General features: G+C 45.3%; 1 protein-coding gene across 4 annotated transcripts in view; it reads right to left on the minus strand.

The window, feature by feature from the left end:
- Window positions 1-1,166: 1,166 nt before the first annotated feature.
- The window catches only part of YTHDC2 (YTH N6-methyladenosine RNA binding protein C2), a 108,271-nt gene continuing 89,409 nt past the window's right edge, over window positions 1,167-20,028 (minus strand). For all 4 annotated transcript variants that reach the window (XM_056537448.1, XM_056537451.1, XM_056537450.1 and 1 more), the window contains 7 exons: window positions 19,083-19,192; window positions 18,230-18,522; window positions 17,955-18,132; window positions 17,135-17,335; window positions 16,575-16,757; window positions 8,870-8,983; window positions 1,167-3,714 (listed from right to left, as the gene is read on the minus strand). In XM_056537448.1, coding sequence (XP_056393423.1) covers window positions 8,903-8,983; window positions 16,575-16,757; window positions 17,135-17,335; window positions 17,955-18,132; window positions 18,230-18,522; window positions 19,083-19,192 — 1,046 coding nt within the window. In that variant the 3' untranslated portion in view covers window positions 1,167-3,714; window positions 8,870-8,902. The remainder of the gene's footprint in view (window positions 3,715-8,869; window positions 8,984-16,574; window positions 16,758-17,134; window positions 17,336-17,954; window positions 18,133-18,229; window positions 18,523-19,082; window positions 19,193-20,028) is intronic.

A 20,028-nucleotide genomic window follows, 5' to 3' on the forward strand; every position in this document is an offset into this window, starting at 1 on the left:
GAACTTCTCGAAGAAAATATAATAATCATTTTTCTGAAAAAATAAATGACTTTGCAGAATGCAGCTATTGTTAACCAAGATAATAATGTTTCATTCAGCATTATTCCTTCCATCACTTTTTGTTTTAACCAATGAAAATGTGAAAATGAAAGAGAATCCCTGACTAGTTGCCACATGAAACAAGACAACTTTTCACAGTTTTGGTACATTAGGCCAATGCAAAGTAATATACCATATTTATTGGCATATAACACGCTAAAATAACAGGCAAAAAGCTTGCCTGTGTTATTTTTATATGCTGCTAAATCCACTGGTCACTGATTTAAAGTGGCTGCAGCCCTGGCTGCTTGTTAAAAGATCAGCAGCCTGGTCGAGCCACCTTAAAACAGTGACCAGTGGTGGCTACTGCTGCCCAGACACCTATGATTTCCCACGCCTCTCCCCCTCCCCCCCCCCCCCCCCCCCCATCCTTCTCCTTAAAATTTTACTCACCTGGCTCAGGCTGCCAGCATTCTCGGGAATCATGATCAGTGACGTCCTCTGCCGGCTCCTCTGCGCTGCATCAGGGACATCACTCATTCTTTCTTGCAGCCGCCACTTTAGAGCAGTGACCAATGGCAGCTGCAAAGAATTGACGAGTGACGTCCCTGATGCTGCATAGAGGAGCTGGCAGAGGACGTCACTTGTCATGCTTCACTGACCGAGCAGCCCTGGAAAAAAAAAAAAAGAAGGGGGACCACTGAAGGAAATAGGGAAAAATGAGGCACAGGGGCAAATGAGGCACAGGGAGGGCACAGGGGGGGGGGGGGGTCACAAGGGCAAATGAGGCACAGTAGGGGTAACGGGCAAATAAGGTACAAGACGATAACAAGGGAAATAATGACTCACAGGGGGGATGTTGTGGCATAGGGGCTGATAAATGGGGAGGAATGATGTGACACAAGGGGGGAGTAGACTGAGGAGCAGGGGGAATGATGTGGCAAATGGGAGGAATCAAATTTTGGGGAATGATTTTGGAATTAAGTTCAGAGCTTCATTGTCATTTATTTTACTTTTTTTTTTTTACGCAAATTTCCCTTTTAAAATGAGGGTGTGTGTTATACGCCGATAAATACGGTAAATAAAAGGAATCACAAAAAAAATGAAGAAAAAAATAATTATAAACTTTGAAAATGAAACTTTATTGCAGTTATAAACAAGTGTATAAGTGCAGCTGATGTTCAGAAAATACACAATTACAATCTACATTTCCAGAAACTGTAGAAGAGTGATACTGTAGATCCCTTATATCACCTTCTGGACACACCTACATATGTGAAGATCACTGAAATTCATAACTTGGCGCAAAATGTCATTGTTAAAGCTAAATTCAAACTGCAGTTGTACACCTTTCAGAGTGTTTTTTTTTATTTTTTATGAGCTGAACTGACCTTGAATGGGTCAGAGCACAACTGACACCGCTGGGTCCCAACATATCCCATTGACTTGAATGGGAATAGTTGAATGTCAGGTAAAAAAAAAAAGCAGACATGCAGTATTTTATTCATGAACTGAGCGATAGAGCTCTTTTTAACAGAGCACAGCGGCTGTGTGAACGTAGCCTTTTTAAGAACCTTTTAGATTTTGTCTAGTTCCAGAAATAAAAAACACAACTTTAGTAAGGTTATATATGACCTTACAGTCATCTAAGGCAGTACATTATAGGCATAGCATAAATTTGAAACTATACTTTTCTAGGGTAGCACCAAAGTAGAGAAAAGTTTTGGCCTCAGGAAATCAATTTAACTAGGAACAATTATAATGTATATAAAGTACTATTAGATAAATAAACATACTTTTATCATTACAAAAAAAAAAAAAAAAAACGGAAACAGAGCAGAAGGATTGCACTGATGTCCGAGCTGGTGATCAGCTTGATCCGAATACAGAACTAGGACATGTTACAGGAGTCTGCAGTTAGAGGCCTATTGACCAACTACACACTGCTGTAAGATGGTACAATGGTCTGCAAATTAAGGGGGCAGAAGAGTGAAACGTGTACAATGTTTTCACAGTTAAACAAGTGAACAGTAAAACATGGTAGTAAAAAACAATGTAAATATACAAGTGCAATGTGTAATTTGGAACACTGTTCGGTCTTAAGTTTATACGACACTAGTCAAAACAATGAGTAGAAGCAGTTTATATTATACATTTATGGCAGTGGACAAAACATTACATTTTACATTTCCTTAACTTAGTTTTCTACAGCACATAAGTGTTGTATTTCTATGCAATGAAACAGAAAAAAATCTAAATAGAATCTTTCTTTTAAGATAAAACTCAAATACATATGGGCACTATAATGTTTATACATGCCCAACCTTATGGAAGCATCTCATGTCAATAGAAAATACATAAATAAGAAATTCTTCCTACCCTATGCAAGCAATGGTCTAGATTTCAATTATTAAAGGGGTACTCCACCCCTAGACATCTTATCCCCTATCCAAAGGATAGGGGATAGGGGATAAGATGTCTGATTATGGAGGTCCCGCTGCTGGGGACCCCCGGGATCTCGGCTGCAGCACCCACCTGTCATTAGCGCACAGTGCAAACTCGCTCTGTGCGTAATGACGGCAATACAGGGGCCGGAGCATAGTGACATCACACACCGCCCCCTCAATATAAGTCTATAGAAGGGGGCGTGGTGGCCACCACGCCCCCTCCCATAGACTTGTATTGAGGTGGCGGGCTGTGACGTCATGAGGGGCGGAGCTGTGAAGTCACGATGCTCCGGCCCCTGTATTGCCCGTCATTATGCACAGAGCGAGTTTGCTCTGTGCAGAAATGACAGATGAGATGTCTAGGGTCGGAGTACCCCTATAAGGACCACAGTTAAACAAAATGTAGAACATTTACATTCTCTTACTTTATTCACATTTCTTTCTTTCCCTAAGAACCTTTTAAATGGTGCTATATTTAATAGTAGAAGGTAGTTTTCCAGTCTTAGGTGTGAAACCAGTAGAATGCTGACAGGCTGCAGCAGTAGATACAGGGATCTCTGACATTTTCATGGTGGCTTTCCCTGATGTGTTTATTTTGAAATGTTACATGGGGAAAATCTGATCTTCTAAATTCTTGTTTTAGAATTTTTCCATTATATCTACTACTTGGAAGGTATACCATGTACAGGTACAGCAGTTTTGAACATATATGCATAGACCATACTCCCAACAAAAATATAATATTGGTTCTCCATACTGACCACTTTATGATCACGCACTTAATAATGCATTGACATGTAGAGCGTAAGAAACACCATCATTTTACATTGTTTAAATAAAACCAGACTTTAACTGCTGATTACAACTTCCATAATGTGCAGTCTGAAAATGTCATTAAATTAACATAGAACATTTAAAACAGTGCAATTTGCTTTAGAAAATGTAAGGAACATTACAGTGTATTCTGTTCAGAGACAGTTAATGGGCACCATAATCCATAATCCAGCCACCTAAATTAGATCTCCAGTTGTATTAACCAGCACTTTAAATCCAAATTCTAAATCCAAGAACTGCCCATCCAGGTCTAGTGCATTTGTAATAAAGCCTATTTGTGACATTGGCCTCTTACAAACTAGCTGATTGTAAACAATTACGTGCAATTAACGGAAACCAATTAGTGAAAATAGTGTCATTCCAAATATTCACAGCCATTTCAGCTTGTCAAAACCTGTTTAAAAGAGGGGAAAAAATGTGTTACTAAAGAAAATGTGTTATTTGAGCACTGCACATAAGAAAAGCTTTAATTTCTATTAAGTTATATGGCTAGAAAGATGTGCTGATGTTCTCTTCGGGTAGGGTCCCACATAGCATATACGCAGCTGTGCAAAATCTGCTGCGCAGCGGGAAACATGATGTGTATTCTCTTATAAGCAGACACACAGTGCTATCCATGGCAGCCCTTTGTATACATTGAGGTTTGGAGCAGTGGCCAAACCTCAATGCACGCACAGGGCTGCCACGGGTAGCCCTGTGTGTCTGCTCATAAGAACATGCATCATGTCTCCCACTGTGCAGCAGATTTTGCACAGCTGCGTATAAGTTACATGTGGCACTACCCTTAAAGGGAATCTATCAAATGGTTTCAAATATGGGAATCAATCACAATTCTGGGTACTCACACCCTTACAGTCATATGTTTAGATTTAGTTTAAAGTGGTTGGCAATCTTAACTAGTTTTTGATATATAGTAAGTCATCTACTCTAGTCATCTACTTTACCTTGCCTATTTTGTACAATTGTGCAGCTGTGTGAATATATTTGGTATTACTGTTTGTAGAATTCCATACTAACGTATATGAAAAACTGGTCCATAACATCAACTTTACACTTGTCTAAAATATAAGTGACGAAAAAGAATATTATATTACAAATAACAAAGCAAACCAAAACAAGCACAATCCATCCATAGAAGGGTTAAAGGCAATACTAGCCCTCTCCTTCTACATATTGATTTCACACACCTAGAAATCTCAAGGGACATGGAAAAAGATTATTACTGTGAACAGACTGTGGAAAATCTGTTCACTTCCCCATGAGAATACTGTTCCTGTCATTTCAGCTGTCAATGGATGTTATAATTGAGGAATAAAGCCTTTTCAAGACTATCTGGTGAAAGTCTGTTGTAGATTGATATGTCAATACCAATAACAAGACTTTTGTTCTGCTTTTAATTACTTGATGAGAACCTGCTAACACGGTGCCAATAGCGTTCTGCCAGACCCTGGGTAGAAGGGCTACATATTCCTTACTTGTCTTAATACTGCAGCTCTGAGAGATCAGAAAATCTAAGCTTAATCCCTTTATGCCATGAAAAGAATTAAGACCCCTGTAGGACCTATTAATAAGACTATGTATTCCTTAAAGGAAAAGTGACCTCAGTGGCATTGAACTGATTGCACCAAACTAAAATAGGAGGTAAAGCAACATTGTTTAATATTGATGCCTTTGAAACCATTAGAATGCCCTATGTATGCAGTTAAGTCACGAAACACAAATGTATGCAAACCTCCTGTTTACTTTTGGAAATAAGCATTGATAATTAATCATAGATAAATTACTATAATAAGTTGCCCTCCTCCCGGCTGTCAGTAGCAATCGATCACTTCTATTATTTTGCAGAGGCCTTGTTACAAATGAAAGAGGCAATCTGATTGGTTGCTATGGGCAACGCAGCAACATTTCCTCAGGACAGGTTTTGATAAATCTCCCCTGATATTCATAAAACATTATGGGCCAAACCAACTCCAAGAAGCACAGAACCAGATAGAGGGAGAGCCCAGTTGGGAACAAAAAAGGAAAAGGGAACGACAAGAGAACACCATACAGAGGACCAATCAAAACGAGAAAACGCCAGGGAGAGCTGAAGGCGAGTCACTCAAGGTGAAGACCAGAAACTTCTGGAAAAAGAGAGACGGGGACCGTCTCCGGAGAGGCATAGTGCAGAAGATCTGAAACAAAAAGCTGTAGGTGCCAGGGGCACAGAGTGAGCACCTGGGGAGAAGATCGGACTCGGAGAGGACACCACACAGGCTGAACATCTAGAAGAGACCACAGCCATGCTGCAGCCGAAAAATGGCCAGACTGGAAAACCAGGTAGACAGACGTGCCATCCAACCCCAGAGTAAATGGACCCCGAAGGAGGAAAAGGAAAGTAAGGGGTAACCCGGAAAACCGAAACGGCAACATGGAACTGCAGACTCTCAAAACATTGGGAGGTGCCCCACCTGTAGGGGGAGCTAATCCAACAACCGCGAAACGCTTCGGGAAACATACTTCTATGTCAGGACAAGAAGAAGAATCTTAAGGAAGCCTGGGCAGGGGCACTACATGTGCCCGGGACCGCAATCATCACAAAGGCCCGAAAGACTAGGAGGACCGACATGAAAATAAGGTACACCACCGCAGTCTAGGAGAGAGCCCAAAACAAGGATTAATTGCTCTTGGACCCAGTGGTCAGAGTGAACCAGAGCACTCCCAGCAATGTCTCGTCAGTACGGAAATGGAGGGAAAAGCAAAAGGGGACCCAGCTGGGACTCCCAGGCTCTGGACACAAGAAGGTTACTCCAAAAGATAGCATTGGCAGTGTAGCGCCAGAGACACTGACAAAGGGAAGGGTGAGCACAAGGAAGGAAGAGAGCTGAGCTATACATGATTGTATAAACCCCTCCTACAAGGAAAATGCCCTAGCTGCATGAGCAGCAGTAGACAACCAGAAACAGCAGGAAAGCCAGGCCTCAATAGTGAGCAGTAAGCACTTCCTATCGCTCCCAGAAAAAAAACAAAGGCCCAGCAAGGTACCTCACCATATAGGGTGAAGTGCAAGACGACTCCATCTTGGCAGAAGAAAGTGGTCAGTGAAATAGTCACCGTAGTTGGGGGTAAAACAAGGGGAAGTGGAGACGAAACTCAGGCACTGACTGTGCCAAGCTTCCTGATCTCAGTACCCCCTGTGGAAGGGAATTTCTCAAGAGCGCCATGTACTATAGGAGCAAGGAAATGCCCCCCTATGGTAACAGATCAAAGCACTGGGAGGACGTAGCCCCCAGGGATCCTTGGAAAACACAGCGAGGCACGGAGGAGCCATGTTGTGTGCCCAGAGGGATTTGAATCCTGAACACTGGAGACAGGAGATACAAAGACATAACTACGAATGCAAGTAAGAAGCACACGAAGCAGCCAACAGCGTTGGGAAGAAACACCCCATTGGGGCGAAACCTCGGACTCTGCGAAAAAAGGGGGGGGCAGATGGCGTGGCCATGGAGCCATCCTGGCCGATGAATAAGGCAACAGTGCAGGTGACTGTGCCACCCCGTACAGGAACCCAGGAAGATACCTGGAGGCATTGGGGGGGGGGGGGCTACAGAACAGACCGTCGCCCCAGCAGGGCCGAACAGAGGTGCTCAACCACCACAGACCTATGGAAACAGTTGCACAGGAAGGCCTGAGGTACACCCCACCAAAAAGGAGGGAAAGAAGGCTCTACATGTGCAGGGTGTCCAGAGAATATCTAGGGAAACAGACATGGGTACCTCATGATAGTAGAGGGATACCAAGACTGCCACCACGAAGGGAACTACAGACACCCAAATGTTCGGAAGCATGGAAACTAGTCTCAGCACTCAACAACGTGCCACAATCAAGCCCTGAGAAGACTAACGTTACGCTGTAAGAAAGGGGAACCAAGAGTGCTGCTGCTGCGGGGTCCACATAACCTGCAGGAAATGCCCACACCCCATCTCTTAATGGCGCTACACACCAGAACTGCAGTCGCAGACTAAAGAGATTAAGTACGAATGAGGTGCAGGAAATATGCAGACACAGTCTGACACAGTCTGACTTACCGTTAGAAACATCCAATGAATCCACAGACCCACTTCTTTGGAACTTCCCACTGAAAGTGAGTCACCGGATGTCTGCCGCTGAAGCGGCAGGAATGGGGAAAGTGGCCTGGTGGATGAAAAAACCATGCAGACAGTCTGGCTAATTGGCATAGGGACCATGGACACACCGATCCCGTCCTCGGAACCACACACTGAAAGTGGCTTACCAGCCCTTATCCGTGATAGCAGCAGGCCTAAGGAGAGGGACCTGGGAAAGTAGGGAACCCTGCGAACCACTACGTGGCGCATTGTGAAAGGCCCACTGCTCAGAACTACACCTCGGCAGTGGCATACCTGAACTTCTGCCAAGGTGTGGGAAGTGTATGATAGGTGACCCGACGTAGTAGTAAACCATGCAGACCACCGCCGTCCCTGAAGGCTCAGACCACCGTCCCTGAAGGCACAGAGTCACTTCTGCGAACCCTCCCACTGAAAGTGGAGTACTGGAGTACGGACGATCAGATGGGCAAACCTCAAGCAGAAGAAAGTCTGACTGACTGATGTCAGTCCCGTGTACCTGCAGGGGACCCTCTTCCAGATTTCTCCCACCAGCAGTGAGGTGCTTGAAACCCCAACCATGCACACGGCAAAAAAATGCGGTTCCCAGGTAGACAGGCTTCTGCTGAGCAGAAGCAGAGAAGGCCCTGAACCAGGGGAGGCAGAGGAGGGAGACAGCCTCTGACATCCCTGGTAGCGTGAACAACTACTGCAGCTCCTTAAGCCTGGAGGGCTCACTGTGGGAGGAGGGGTGGAGCTAAGCTTCTCTGCCTCTTTGCTTAGCTATGCCTGCCAAGCTTGTGAATATACATAGTTCTGGCAGAGCGCATGCGCTGCTTCCTTATTTTCACTCTCAAGTCGTAATGATGTGAGAATGGAGAATTATGTATATTCACCAGATGGGTGGGCATAGCTGAGCAAAGAGGACTGGGACAGGGAAGCTCGGCAAGCCAGCTCCTGCCTCTATTGCACACTAGTAACTGGAGCTATATCTCTGAGATGGATGAACCAATTTTAATTAAAACATCTTTCTACTGAGGTTCACCCACACTATAATCCATTGTATTGGGTTTAGTGCAGGTAAACAGGCTGTCAGTTGCCCTTTAAAAAGGGTTATCTCAAGATTAAAACTTTACACCCATCCACAGGATAAAAGATAGGTATCTAATCAGTGGGGCCTAACCCCTGGGTCGCCACTAAACAAGAGAAAGGGGGATCCCACAGGTAAATGGAGCCCCCTCTAGTCACTTCATATGAGACTGATGGAGGGTGCAGAGTACAGTGGAAAGCACTCCTATAGCCAGTGAATGGAGCAGCAGTGAGCACACTTAACCTATCCTGTGGATTGGTGGTTAAGTTTTAATTTTAGGATTACACATTTGATTGATGAGCTTTTATGATCATAGTGGTCAACAGGGAGCACAGTGTGTGTGTGAAAATACTCACTGAAATAAAATGGCACATGGGATTGGGCTCCTATCAATAAGACACACTTCTATCTCCCAGCAGAACTCTGTCCCACAGAAGCAAGAGCTGTTCCCCAACCTGAGGCTCTAGTTCCTAGAAACAGGAATACAATTGCATATGCACAAGATATTACAAAATGAACTAAAACAGACAATAAATCATAGAACAAAATTTGAAGCAGGTTTGTATTAAAATGGATTTGTAGTAGTAATTTTGCAGAATCCCACTGTGCCCAGGCTGCATAAAAGTCTGAAAAATTACAACTACAGATCTCCATTAAAATCCCTATTACAGAAGAAATAAACCTAAAATATAACTTCTATTGAAGTAGTACAAATGACAATAAATGCAGCACAACAGGACAAAAGTCAGCAGTGATGAAACCTGTGTGAAGTTGGCACCCCATGTTCGCAAAAGATGAATATAAATACACCAGTCGTTTGTGCCGCAAAAATGAACGTTTGCGCCAGTTTGGTTCCTGAGATATTGCGTCTTAGATTTTAATGAAGGCCCGCCCACTTTCCACCCCATGTTCTTAAATTTTGAAAAACAAATACACCACTCGTTTGTGCTGCAAAAATGTAAGTTTGTGCCGTGCCGCTTTGGTTTCCGAGACGTTGCGCGCTCAATATGCTGAAACCCTGCCCACTTTCCACCCCATGTTGTTAAATTTTAAAAACAAATACACCATTCTTTGTGCTGCGTTTGTGCTGCAAAAAAGGAGATTTTTATGCTTACAGTAAAATCTCTTTCTCGAAGGATCCATTGGGGGACACAGACCATGGGTATATGCTGCTGTCTCTAGGAGGCTTGACTCTATGGCAACAGAAAAGTCAGCTCCTCTCAGCTGGGTATACCTGCCTCCAGGCAACTGAGCTAATCAGTTTTAGTCCCAGAGCAATAGGAGAAGACCGACAGGTCAAGAGAAAAACCACAAACTGTCCGAGAAACCAGAAGAAAAAGTAACTGAACGCACCCTTGGACAGATAACTGAAATAGGAACACCAGAAAAAGGGTGGGAGCTGTGTCCCCCAATGGATCCATCGAGAAAGAGATTTTACGGTAAACATAAAAATCTCCTTTTCTCTATCGGCTCCATTGGGGGACACAGACCATGGGACGTACCAAAGCCATCCCATGGGTGGGCAAGGAAATCGGTCAGGTGGACGGCTGGACCACCGCCGCCTGCAACACCTTACGGCCCAGACTAGCATCAGCTGATGCAAAGGTATGAATCTGGTAGAACCTTGCGAAAGTGTGCAAAGACGACCAAGTGGCCACTTTACAGATCTGCGAGGCCGAAGCCTTGTTGCGGAGTGCCCAGGATGCCCCGACAGAACGGGTGGAATGAGCCAAAATCCTAAAGGGTGGGATCTTCCCCTTGCAGCGGTAATCTTCCGAAATAGCAGATCGGATCCACTGAGAAATAGTGGCCTTAGAAACAGGTTGCCCCTTAAGATGACCATCTGTAAGAACAAAAAAGGAGTCACACTGCTGAAAGGAGGAATTGACTGAGAGAGAGGTCCAAACAGCCCTCACCACATCAAGTTTGAGGAGCAAACGTTCCCTGGGATGAGAAGGGGCCGGACAAATGGACGGTAGGACGATGTCCTCGTTAAGATGAAAGGCCGAAACCACCTTAGGTAAGAAGGACGGAAAACAACTTTGTCCTGGTGTACAACCAGGAAGGAAGAACGGCAGGAGAGAGCCGCCAGCTCTGATACTCTCCTAATAGAGGTAATAGCAATAACGAACGCCACCTTCCAGGAAAGGAGGCGAAGAGGAATGTCCCTGAGAGGTTCAAAGGGAGCGCCTTGCAGGGCACCTAAGACCAAGTTTAAGTCCCAAGGGGGAGCAGGGGACCCATAAGGAGGGGCAGTGTGTGCCACTCCCTGAAGGAAGGTCCGGACAGGAGAATTGGACGCCAGAGGACATTGAAAAAGAATGGAAAGGGACGAAACTTGACCCTTAAGGGAGCTGAGAGCCAACCCTTGTTCCAGCACCGAATGCAAAAAGGAAAGGAGTCTGGGAAAGGATAACACGACCGGAGAAAAAGACACCAACGAAAATAAGACCGCCAGGTACGGTGGTAAATCTTTGCAGAGCAGGGCTTGCACGCCGTGAGCATGGTGCAAATCACCTAGGGAGAGAAACCTCGGGCCCTTAGAACCGCGGTCTCAACCGCCACGCCGTCAAATGCAGCGACAGTAAATTGGGGTGGCACAGGGGACCTTGGGATAGGAGGTCTGGACGAGGTAGGAAGTGCAGCAATACGTCATCCAGGAGCCTGACCACGTCGGCGTACCACGCCCTCCGGGGCCAGTCTGGAGCCATGAGAACTAACGCCTCGAGCCCTCTGCCTCGAGTTTCCTCAGGACCCTGGGAAGGAGAGGGAACAGATAGGATAGGGCAAAGCCCGACCAAGGGAACACCAGGGCATCCACGGCTAGAGCCATGGGGGTCCTGGGACTTTGACACAAAAAGAGGAACTTTTTGGTTGTGGCGAGACGCGAAGAGGTCCACGTCTGGAGTGCCCCAGAGGTTGCAGATCTCTGCAAACACCTCCGGATGCAGGGACCACTCACAGGGGTCGGATGAGGACCGGCTGAGAAAATCCGCTTCCCAGTTGTGCACTCCCGGAATGTAAATTGCTGAGATGGCCGGAACCCTGAGTTCTGCAAAAAGGAGAATTTTGGTTACCTCGGCCATCGCAGCTGAGCTGCGAGTGCCGCCCTGGCGATTGATATTCGCCACAGCAGGGGAGTTGTCCGACTGGACACGAACAGGGCGGTCCTGAAGAAGGAGTTCCCAATGAAACAGGCAAAAATAGATTGCCCTCAGTTCCAATATGTTGATGGGGAGAAGGGCTTCTTGGGGAGACCAAAGACCCTGAACTGTCCGGTCCCTGAAAACACCTCCCCAGCCCGACAGACTGGCATCAGTCAACTTGACAAGACAACTTGCCTGTGGAGGGGCAGGAAGGAGTGCCCCTGAAGAAGCAGGGGAAAGTGAAGCCACCATAGAAGGGACTGACGAGACCGTCGAGAGAACGACCTTGCGGTCGAGAGACAGTGGTGACCTGTCCCAGCGGGAGAGAATCGCCAGTTGAAGAGGACGGTAATGAAACTGGGCAAAGGGCACGGCCTCCGCCACCATCAGGCCTAGGACTTTCATGCAAAGGCGGATGGAAACTGGGGCAGAGTTCCGAAGTAATCGGACTCCTTACAAGAGAGTCAGCCGCTTGTCCGGTGGAAGTCGAATACGGGCAGCGGCCGTGTCGAACTGGAGCCCCAGGAAAACCAGTGACTGGGTAGGAGAGAGGCAGGACTTGTCTTAATTGACCATCCAACCGAAGTGAGATAAGGTCTGGAGGGTGAGACCAAGACTCTCCAGATTCTGAGCCCTGGTTGGAGCTTTGATCAGGAGGCCGTCCAAGTAAGGAATCACTGAGACACCCTTAGTCCTTAACAGGGCTACTATAGGCGCCAGGACCTTGGTAAAGACCCACGGAGCAGTGGCCAGACCGAAGGGGAGAGCTACAAACTGGAAATGGCCTTCCGGAACTGCAAAGCGGAGGTACCGCTGATGGCCGGGAAATATTAGAAGATGCTGGTTGAGACGCTTGAGATCCAAGATTGGGCGTACAGAACCACCTTTCTTGGGGATCAAGAGGTTGGCGTAAAAACCCCGAAAACATTCCCTGGGAGGAACCGGGAAAATTACTCCCTGGATGAGAAGGGACTGGAGTGCGCCCCGAAATGCTTTTGCTAGCGAGGGGGACCCGGGAAAGAAAAAAGCGATCCCTTGGAAGGTAGGCAAATTCGATCCTGTACCCGTTGGCTACTACTTCCCTGACCCAGGAGTCCTGAACGTGCGTGGTCCAGGCATCCCGGAAGAGTAAGAGACGACCTCCCACCGAGAATAAAACGCAGGTGGGGGGCGTCCCTTCAGGCCGTGGTAGGTTTGCGGGTGCCCGATCTGGCCGCAAAACAGCCGGAAGGGTTATCCAATTTCCAGGAGGGACGGGTCTGGAAGGATGGAGCCTTCTTGTCCCGCGCAGGTGCCTGCCTGGAGGTCTCTTTATTGGGACCAAAAGTCCGAAAGGACCGGAAAGAGGAGGACTTCCGACGGGAAGTAGTGCTGCGAGCCTTATTCTGAGGCAATAAGGAACTCTTTCAGGTCCCCCCGTCGCCTCTGAGATAATCTCATCTAGGTGCTTGCCAAAAAGCCGAGAACCAACAAAGGGAAGTTCAGCTAGAGACTTCTTGGAGGCGGCGTCCGCATCCCACGCTTTAAGCCACATGAACCGGCGGAGGCCTACCAGGTTGCCTGTGGCAAAGGCAGCCCAGCAGGCTGACTGCATGGAACACAGAAAATCTCCAGCTTTGGAACATTGGAGAGCTAGTTCAGATAATTCCTCCGGGGGGGGGGGTCCTGAAAGAATACCCTGGCGGAGTTGTGAAGACCAGACTGAGAGGGCTTTTGACACCCAGGCAGAAGCGAAGGCAGGAAGAAGGGAAGAACCTGCTGCCTCAAAGGCAAATTTTGCCAAGGTCTCCACCTTCTTGTCTGCCGGATCCTTGAAGGCGGCCGCATCGGCCAATGGCAGGGTAGTCGCCTTAGAGAGGCAGGAGAACTGGATCCACAGTTGGGGAGGAAGTCCACCTAGCAATGAGGTCCTTGGCGAAGGGATATTGCGCTTGAACCTTCTTTGTTTCCTGAAACTTCTTGTCAGGGTGCCTCAAGGCGGACTCCAGCAAGGCGTCAAATTCAGCGTGAGAGCTGAAAATCTTGGGTACCGGTCAGGCACAATGAAAGGAAACTTCTGGAGCTACGTTCAAAGTTCCTCGGTCCTATAGGTGGAAGGTGTCCACCGGTCCTCTGAGTCAGAGGCCGAATCAGAAGCCTCATCTACAAGTTCTCCAGGTGAGTGGGAACGAGTGGAGGCAGCCCTGGAAGAGGGAGATACTGACCTGGTACTCGGTTCTGGGGAGCCAGAGTGGCGACCAGGGGAGCATCCTCTAGGGGAGTGACGCTTGCGGCAAACTGAAGCAGAGGGGCGATGCCTGTGAGGGGAGCGCCTGTGTCTGCTAGAAGACTCAGGAGATGAGTCGGATGATAGGGAGAGGGAGAGCGGGAGGGTCGGCGTACGGAGGACCTCTCTAAGACAGTACCACAGAACGGGAGACCTGAGCCAAGTCGGAAATAGACTGGGAGAGGGAGGACACCCAGACTGGAGGGATAGCCGAGCCCACAGGGTCTGGAGGAGCATCCTGAGTAGAAACACCAGGGGGGTCAGGGGGTGCAGTGGTGCAGGCGGAATAAGTGGGTTCAGCAGGAGCAGACATTTCTGTATTACAGCCCTTGCAGGTATAATAGGTGACCAGGGTCCCAGTTAACTGCTTAGAGGGAAAAACAGGTCTGGGCTCGGACATAGTAAAATGAAACAGTCTCACCCGGAGTCTGTGTCCCCAGCAACGCAGCTGCTGTGAGGAGAACTTCAGTGCAGCTGAGAGAGGAGAGGGAGAGGGGGGAGGGGCTGGGAATGTATGGCCAATTAACAGAGGGGTCGGTGAAGAAACAAAAGCGCCTCTGATTGGGCCAGCGCTTATTGAAGAAAGATTCGCGTGCTAGGAAAAATCCTAGCTGACCACGGGTAGGCGGAGCTAAAGTCCGTGCAGAGCCCAGGCAAACACACCGCCGGCAGTTCACTAAGCTGCCGACGGAAAAACTATGTCAGGGCGCAAGCTGTGGTCGGACTGAACCGACACTCACATGAAAGTGAAAGTAAGCAACCGCGGCTGCTGAGGGAAGGAGCTGGGGAGAAAACGCCAGCACCAGTGTACAGTACCACACCACTGCATTATATCCCCCAATAAAGTAAGGGAGGACCCACAGTCCTTCCTAAACATGCCCCCATTCCTCTGTGGAGAGTGGCCCAGGTGATAATAAATAGTGAGCCAAAAACTGGGGGTCTCCAGAGGTTGAAAGTCTTGTAACCTGTAAGAAAAAGGGGGGGGGGGGGGAACACTCACCTCAGTCTGAAGAACTTACCTAATGAAGTCTTCAGTCAGCTTTGTCACCTGCATCATGCCGGGCTGTAACAGCGAGACGAGCAGGGAGGTAGGGGGACCCGGATGTAACTTTCTATTTATTCCTTTTGCAGTTTATCACATAAGTTGTGGTTTGGGCTTCTGTACATCCATCAAAAAAGAATAATTACAACCAACGGCACTAGTGCTTGGCTGTAGAGGTAATACACCCAGGAGTACCCTGACCTTGTTCCCCAGCGATGGCGCAAACTCTTAACTAATGTGCGGCCCCCACCAAGGTCAGTGGTCCGGTGTCAAGCTTCTGAAAAAGGTGGAAGCCAAAGCCATACCCACTCAACAACTGAGAGTGTCAACTAATGCTGCTCATCCAATAACCTCCATTCTGCAAAATGAAATGTACACAGAATGGACATTAGCCACCACAGAATGCTTGTCCCTATGACATCGCTGGAGGTGTCAGGTAGCAGAGATGCACATACTGACATTACCACCTCTGCCAGGTATAACCTGACCAGTCACGGTGTATGAAGTAATAACCCTGTGTATGTCATAATAAACCAAATAATGTTACGTTAATACCTTAATACTAAATTAACTTCTCTGATGACTACTACATTTTTTGGTGCAACGTTAATCCTTGCCTAGATGGGGTATCAGCGTATCTAGCGCGCAATATTTCGGAAACCAAAGCGGCGCACACACTCATTTTTGCAGCACAAACTAGCACAAACACAGCACAAATGAATGGTGTATTTGTTTTTAAAATTTAACAACATGATGTGGAAAGTGGGAGGGGTTTAGCACAATATCTCGGAAACCAAAACGAATGGTGTATTTGTTTTTAACATTTAACAAAATGGGATGGAAAGTGGGCGGGGTTTCAGCATATTAAGCAAGCAATATCTCAGAAACCAAAGCGGCACAAACGTTCATTTTTGCCGCACAAAGCAGCACAAACGAATGGTGCATTTGTTTTTAAAATTTAAGTACATAAGGTGGAAAGTGGGTGTGGCTTCATAAAAATCTAACAAACGCAGCACAAACAAATGGTGTATTTATATTCATCTTTTGCGAACATGGGGTGACAACTTCACACAGGTAGTGATGAACATACCAGAAGAAGATTTGTAAGTGGTTTATTTGTTTAAGAAGATTCCATAAAAGTCTGCAACAATGTAGCAGATATATCGAAAGTGTCAAAAAAAAAAACGGTCTTTGACCAAATCAACCAATCAAAGATCAGATTTCTATTTACAAGATGCAGTTTAAGAAATAAAAGCTACCGTAAGCTCTAACTGGTTGCTATTGGCCGGAAAAAAAAACTGTTTATCTTTTAGACACCTTTGATACAATTTCCCCCATTTTTTTGTCATTTTCATGAAAAGGAGAACAACAGATGAATCCAATGTTACTACATTAGATCACACAGACTCATTTTACAGTACTTCTTATTTACTCAAAAGGCAGCCCTTTTCCTTAGAGGTAAATGTAGACTACATGCCTTATCAATAAAGACTACATGCCTTTTAAATAAATGACAGCAATAAACTGCTGTAAGCAGGAATATGTATATACAATTACATAGAAAAAAAAAGTTCTCCACAAAGTTTCCTAACTTGTGCAAACCGTACCTGTCCATCACGACTTATCTGGACCTTCTTGTGGTCATTCCATGGGTTCACTAAATGGTGGGCTTGTTGAAAAGGAAGACTCTCCTTCCGTATCCATTCAACCTTAAACACTCCCCCAAGACTGGTGGATCCCCAATCTTGACTCTTCTCCTGCCCAATCTCTGAACACATTTTAGCAAAGCCCTGCAAAAAAAAAAAAAAGAAAAAAAAAAGACATATGACAAGATTAATTAAATAATTTAATGCAGACCTGTTATCTCTATGTTTTCCAAACAATGTATCTCCAGCTGTTGCAAAACTACTACTACCAGCATGCCCGGACAGCCAAAGGTGTCTAAAGTGTTCCTGTACATATCCCTATGTACATGGATATGAAGAAACTTGTCAATCATGAGCAAGTGGGCGGGGCACCTAATGAATATGCCGGACTTCACCCAGTAAGTGCTGCTAAATTACTTTACATATCAGGACAAACCACTAGAAACAGCACATTTGTTGCTATATAATGTTGCCCTCAGCAGGGGCAGTTTTGCCTTGTTAAAGCAAGTTAGTATTTTTACCTGAAAATGTCCAGATCCCTGAACAGAGAATATCAGATAAACGGCGCTGCTCTCCCAGAATGCTCTGTTCAGCTTGCGTTCATTACTTGGAGTTGTAGACCAGATTCCTTTTTGCTGGGAAATGTCAAGGTTTCTCAAGTTGCTACTTTTCATTATAAAGTATCTCACGGGCAGATAAGGCCGTGGTGAAGAGTTTGAGCTCTGCAAGGCAAACATAACATATATATTTTGCAACATTATTTTAATCTAAACAGCATGTTGTGGGTATTAACAGTGTTTCCAAAGATGTTTTTTTCATATTAGTTTTGCATATCCAAGATTGCTTAGGTTTTATAATATAACTAGCTGAGTACCCTGTGTTGCCCGTTTTTCCTACTTAATCCTTGTGGGGGAGGAAAAGCAACATAGGAGGAAGTACTTGTCCTCATATCCCGACCTCCTCTCCCGCTCTCATATCCTGTCCTCAGGTGGGGCTGAGTTGTGATAAAGAGATTGTATGCCGAAAATAGGAGGAGGTGTGGTTTTGTGCAAGTGGAATTTGAATCTGACGGGTACGCTTTAAGCATATGATTCAAAATACAGATTTTTTTTTTTCAATTTAATACTCATTCTTTTAAGGGTAGTTTTTACACATACTGTTTTTATATGCAGTTTTTGGGCAAAAGCCAGAAGAGGATCAAACAGGATTGAGAAGTGGATATCTTTTTAATTATTCCATTAAAATCCATACATGGATTTGGCTAAAAACTAAATGAAAGAAAAAAAACACAGCTGCTATTTAGTCTATGCCTAGGTGTTTCCAGCTAATTAAATATATTACCTTGGTAGAGGCAGGTGAAGAAGGGCTGGCACGAGGGCTAGAACAGCTACTGTGTTCAGGATATTTTGCGGACAACTGTTCTGTTTTTTCTTCAAGTCGTCTTGAATGAAGTAAAACCCTCTCTTTAACTGGAGGTTGTTGAGAAAAAGTCAAGGATGTCGATTTTAGACTTCTGCTGCTGTAAAAACAAAAAAGAAAGTGTTGTAAGAAAGTAATTTACACTTACATGAATATATTTCCAACATGTCTCATCACTCTCACATTTTAACCTGTACCTGTCTGAACTACAGAAGTCATCAGCGAAGTCTGTTTCTGCTGAACTCTTACGACTAAAATTTGTCTTCCAAGAAGAGGACACAGGGAGCTCCTCAGAAGACATTGGCCTTGGTCTTTGCCCAATTCCAGAGGGCTGCTGTAAACCTGCTGACTGCTCTTCACTAGTTAACACAGCAATGACTGTCCGGATGGTGGCCTCATCCACTTGTGACCAAGGTTTTGAGGGAGCCTTCATTCGTCTTAGAAATAAACTATACCACTTCTGCCTCAGTTGGAGCAACAAATTAGCAGACTAGAAGACAAATTAAAAGCAATAAAAAAAATCATCAAACATTATAAAATGGAGTAACAGTATGTAGCTTTAACACTAAGGCTTGGTTCACACAGGCGAAAATGTGCTGAAAACACGGACAGATATTTTGCACGTTTAAATGACGCAACAGGTGCTAGGACCATTTGAAAATGCATTTCCGAGCACAATCCACAGAACAAGTCTATTCTTTCTGTGGACGTCCGAATCGGGATTTCCGTGGCAGAAACATCTGCCACGGAAATTCCACTGTGCGCACAGTGCAGCAGGATCCCATTAAAATCAATAGGACTCTAATGCATTGGAATGTCTGAGCGGAATATTCCTGTGGAATTCTGCTGGACATTCAGCTGTGGGTACATAGCCTACAAGTAAAGACAAAGCTGTTTACACTTTCTGGCCAGAACAGGAGTTCAGAATGACCGAATAAGTCTAAAAATGCTGCATATTGGATTTTCAAACACTTTTAGCAATAAAAAAGTGCTACTCCATTTATCCAGGAGAGGACAGCAAATCCAATTGTAAATTCTATTATGATTTACCTCTATATCAAGCTTAAAATGTAACCACTCGTCCAGCTTTAGTGTTGCTAACATAGTTGTGGTTTTGTCCTCCACCTCACTGTCACTGCTCTCAGTGCCATCCTGTGCAGCTGAAATACAGATGAAAATAGAAAAACATTTTTGTACACCAAATTAGAACAATTTTTACAAGCAGGAAAAAGCCTCTATAAAAGGCAACATACACTAATCAACACTTGATAGCAGATGTCAAAAAGAACAGCCAATAAATGTGTTGGCAGCCGTATGACATGCCAGCATGCATAATAATTGTCATTAATTTTTAATCATGCTCAGGGTGGGAGTATAAAATAAAAAGTACTCTGGTATCCCACCTAGAGCAGTTAAAAAAACAAAAATTATTCTCAAGAAAACCCTGCAAAGCTGGTCTCTCCTAATGTTCCCATACACATGCATGCTAGATATGACCAGCACATGTGTTTTGTAGGAGAAAAGACATCTAACAGCAGCTTATATCCTCAAGAACAAAACGATCAGGCAGCTGAAATCCAACATGTCCAATCTATCTTTCCCCGTTATGCCCTATGAAGGGGGGTTGTAGGGAGGCCCTCATACACATATGACGGTCATCTGGTCTTGCCAAAATTGGTGGGTTCAGCTGGCACAAACACTTAATGGGAATGGCTATCTTTACTCTACAAATGGCAGGTGCAGGTTCCCACACTATGCCCATAGAAAAGGACAAAATAAATCAAGAAAAATAAAGAAATCAAATACTCAAGTATTATGTCGCCTCCAGTACACTACGATGGAACAAGTGCTCTGTTACTCTGTGATTTTTACAAGCAACAAGGCAAACATTGAAAACAGAAATGGATGAGATGTCTGGTGCTTTTTGTTATTTTTTTTTTATATATTTTTTAAGTGCAATATATATAAATAATGCAAATGCTTCACATTCCGCCTT

This window comes from Hyla sarda, chromosome 1 (genome assembly GCF_029499605.1).
Source record: "Hyla sarda isolate aHylSar1 chromosome 1, aHylSar1.hap1, whole genome shotgun sequence".
In the NCBI taxonomy this organism is placed as follows: Eukaryota; Metazoa; Chordata; class Amphibia; order Anura; family Hylidae; genus Hyla; species Hyla sarda.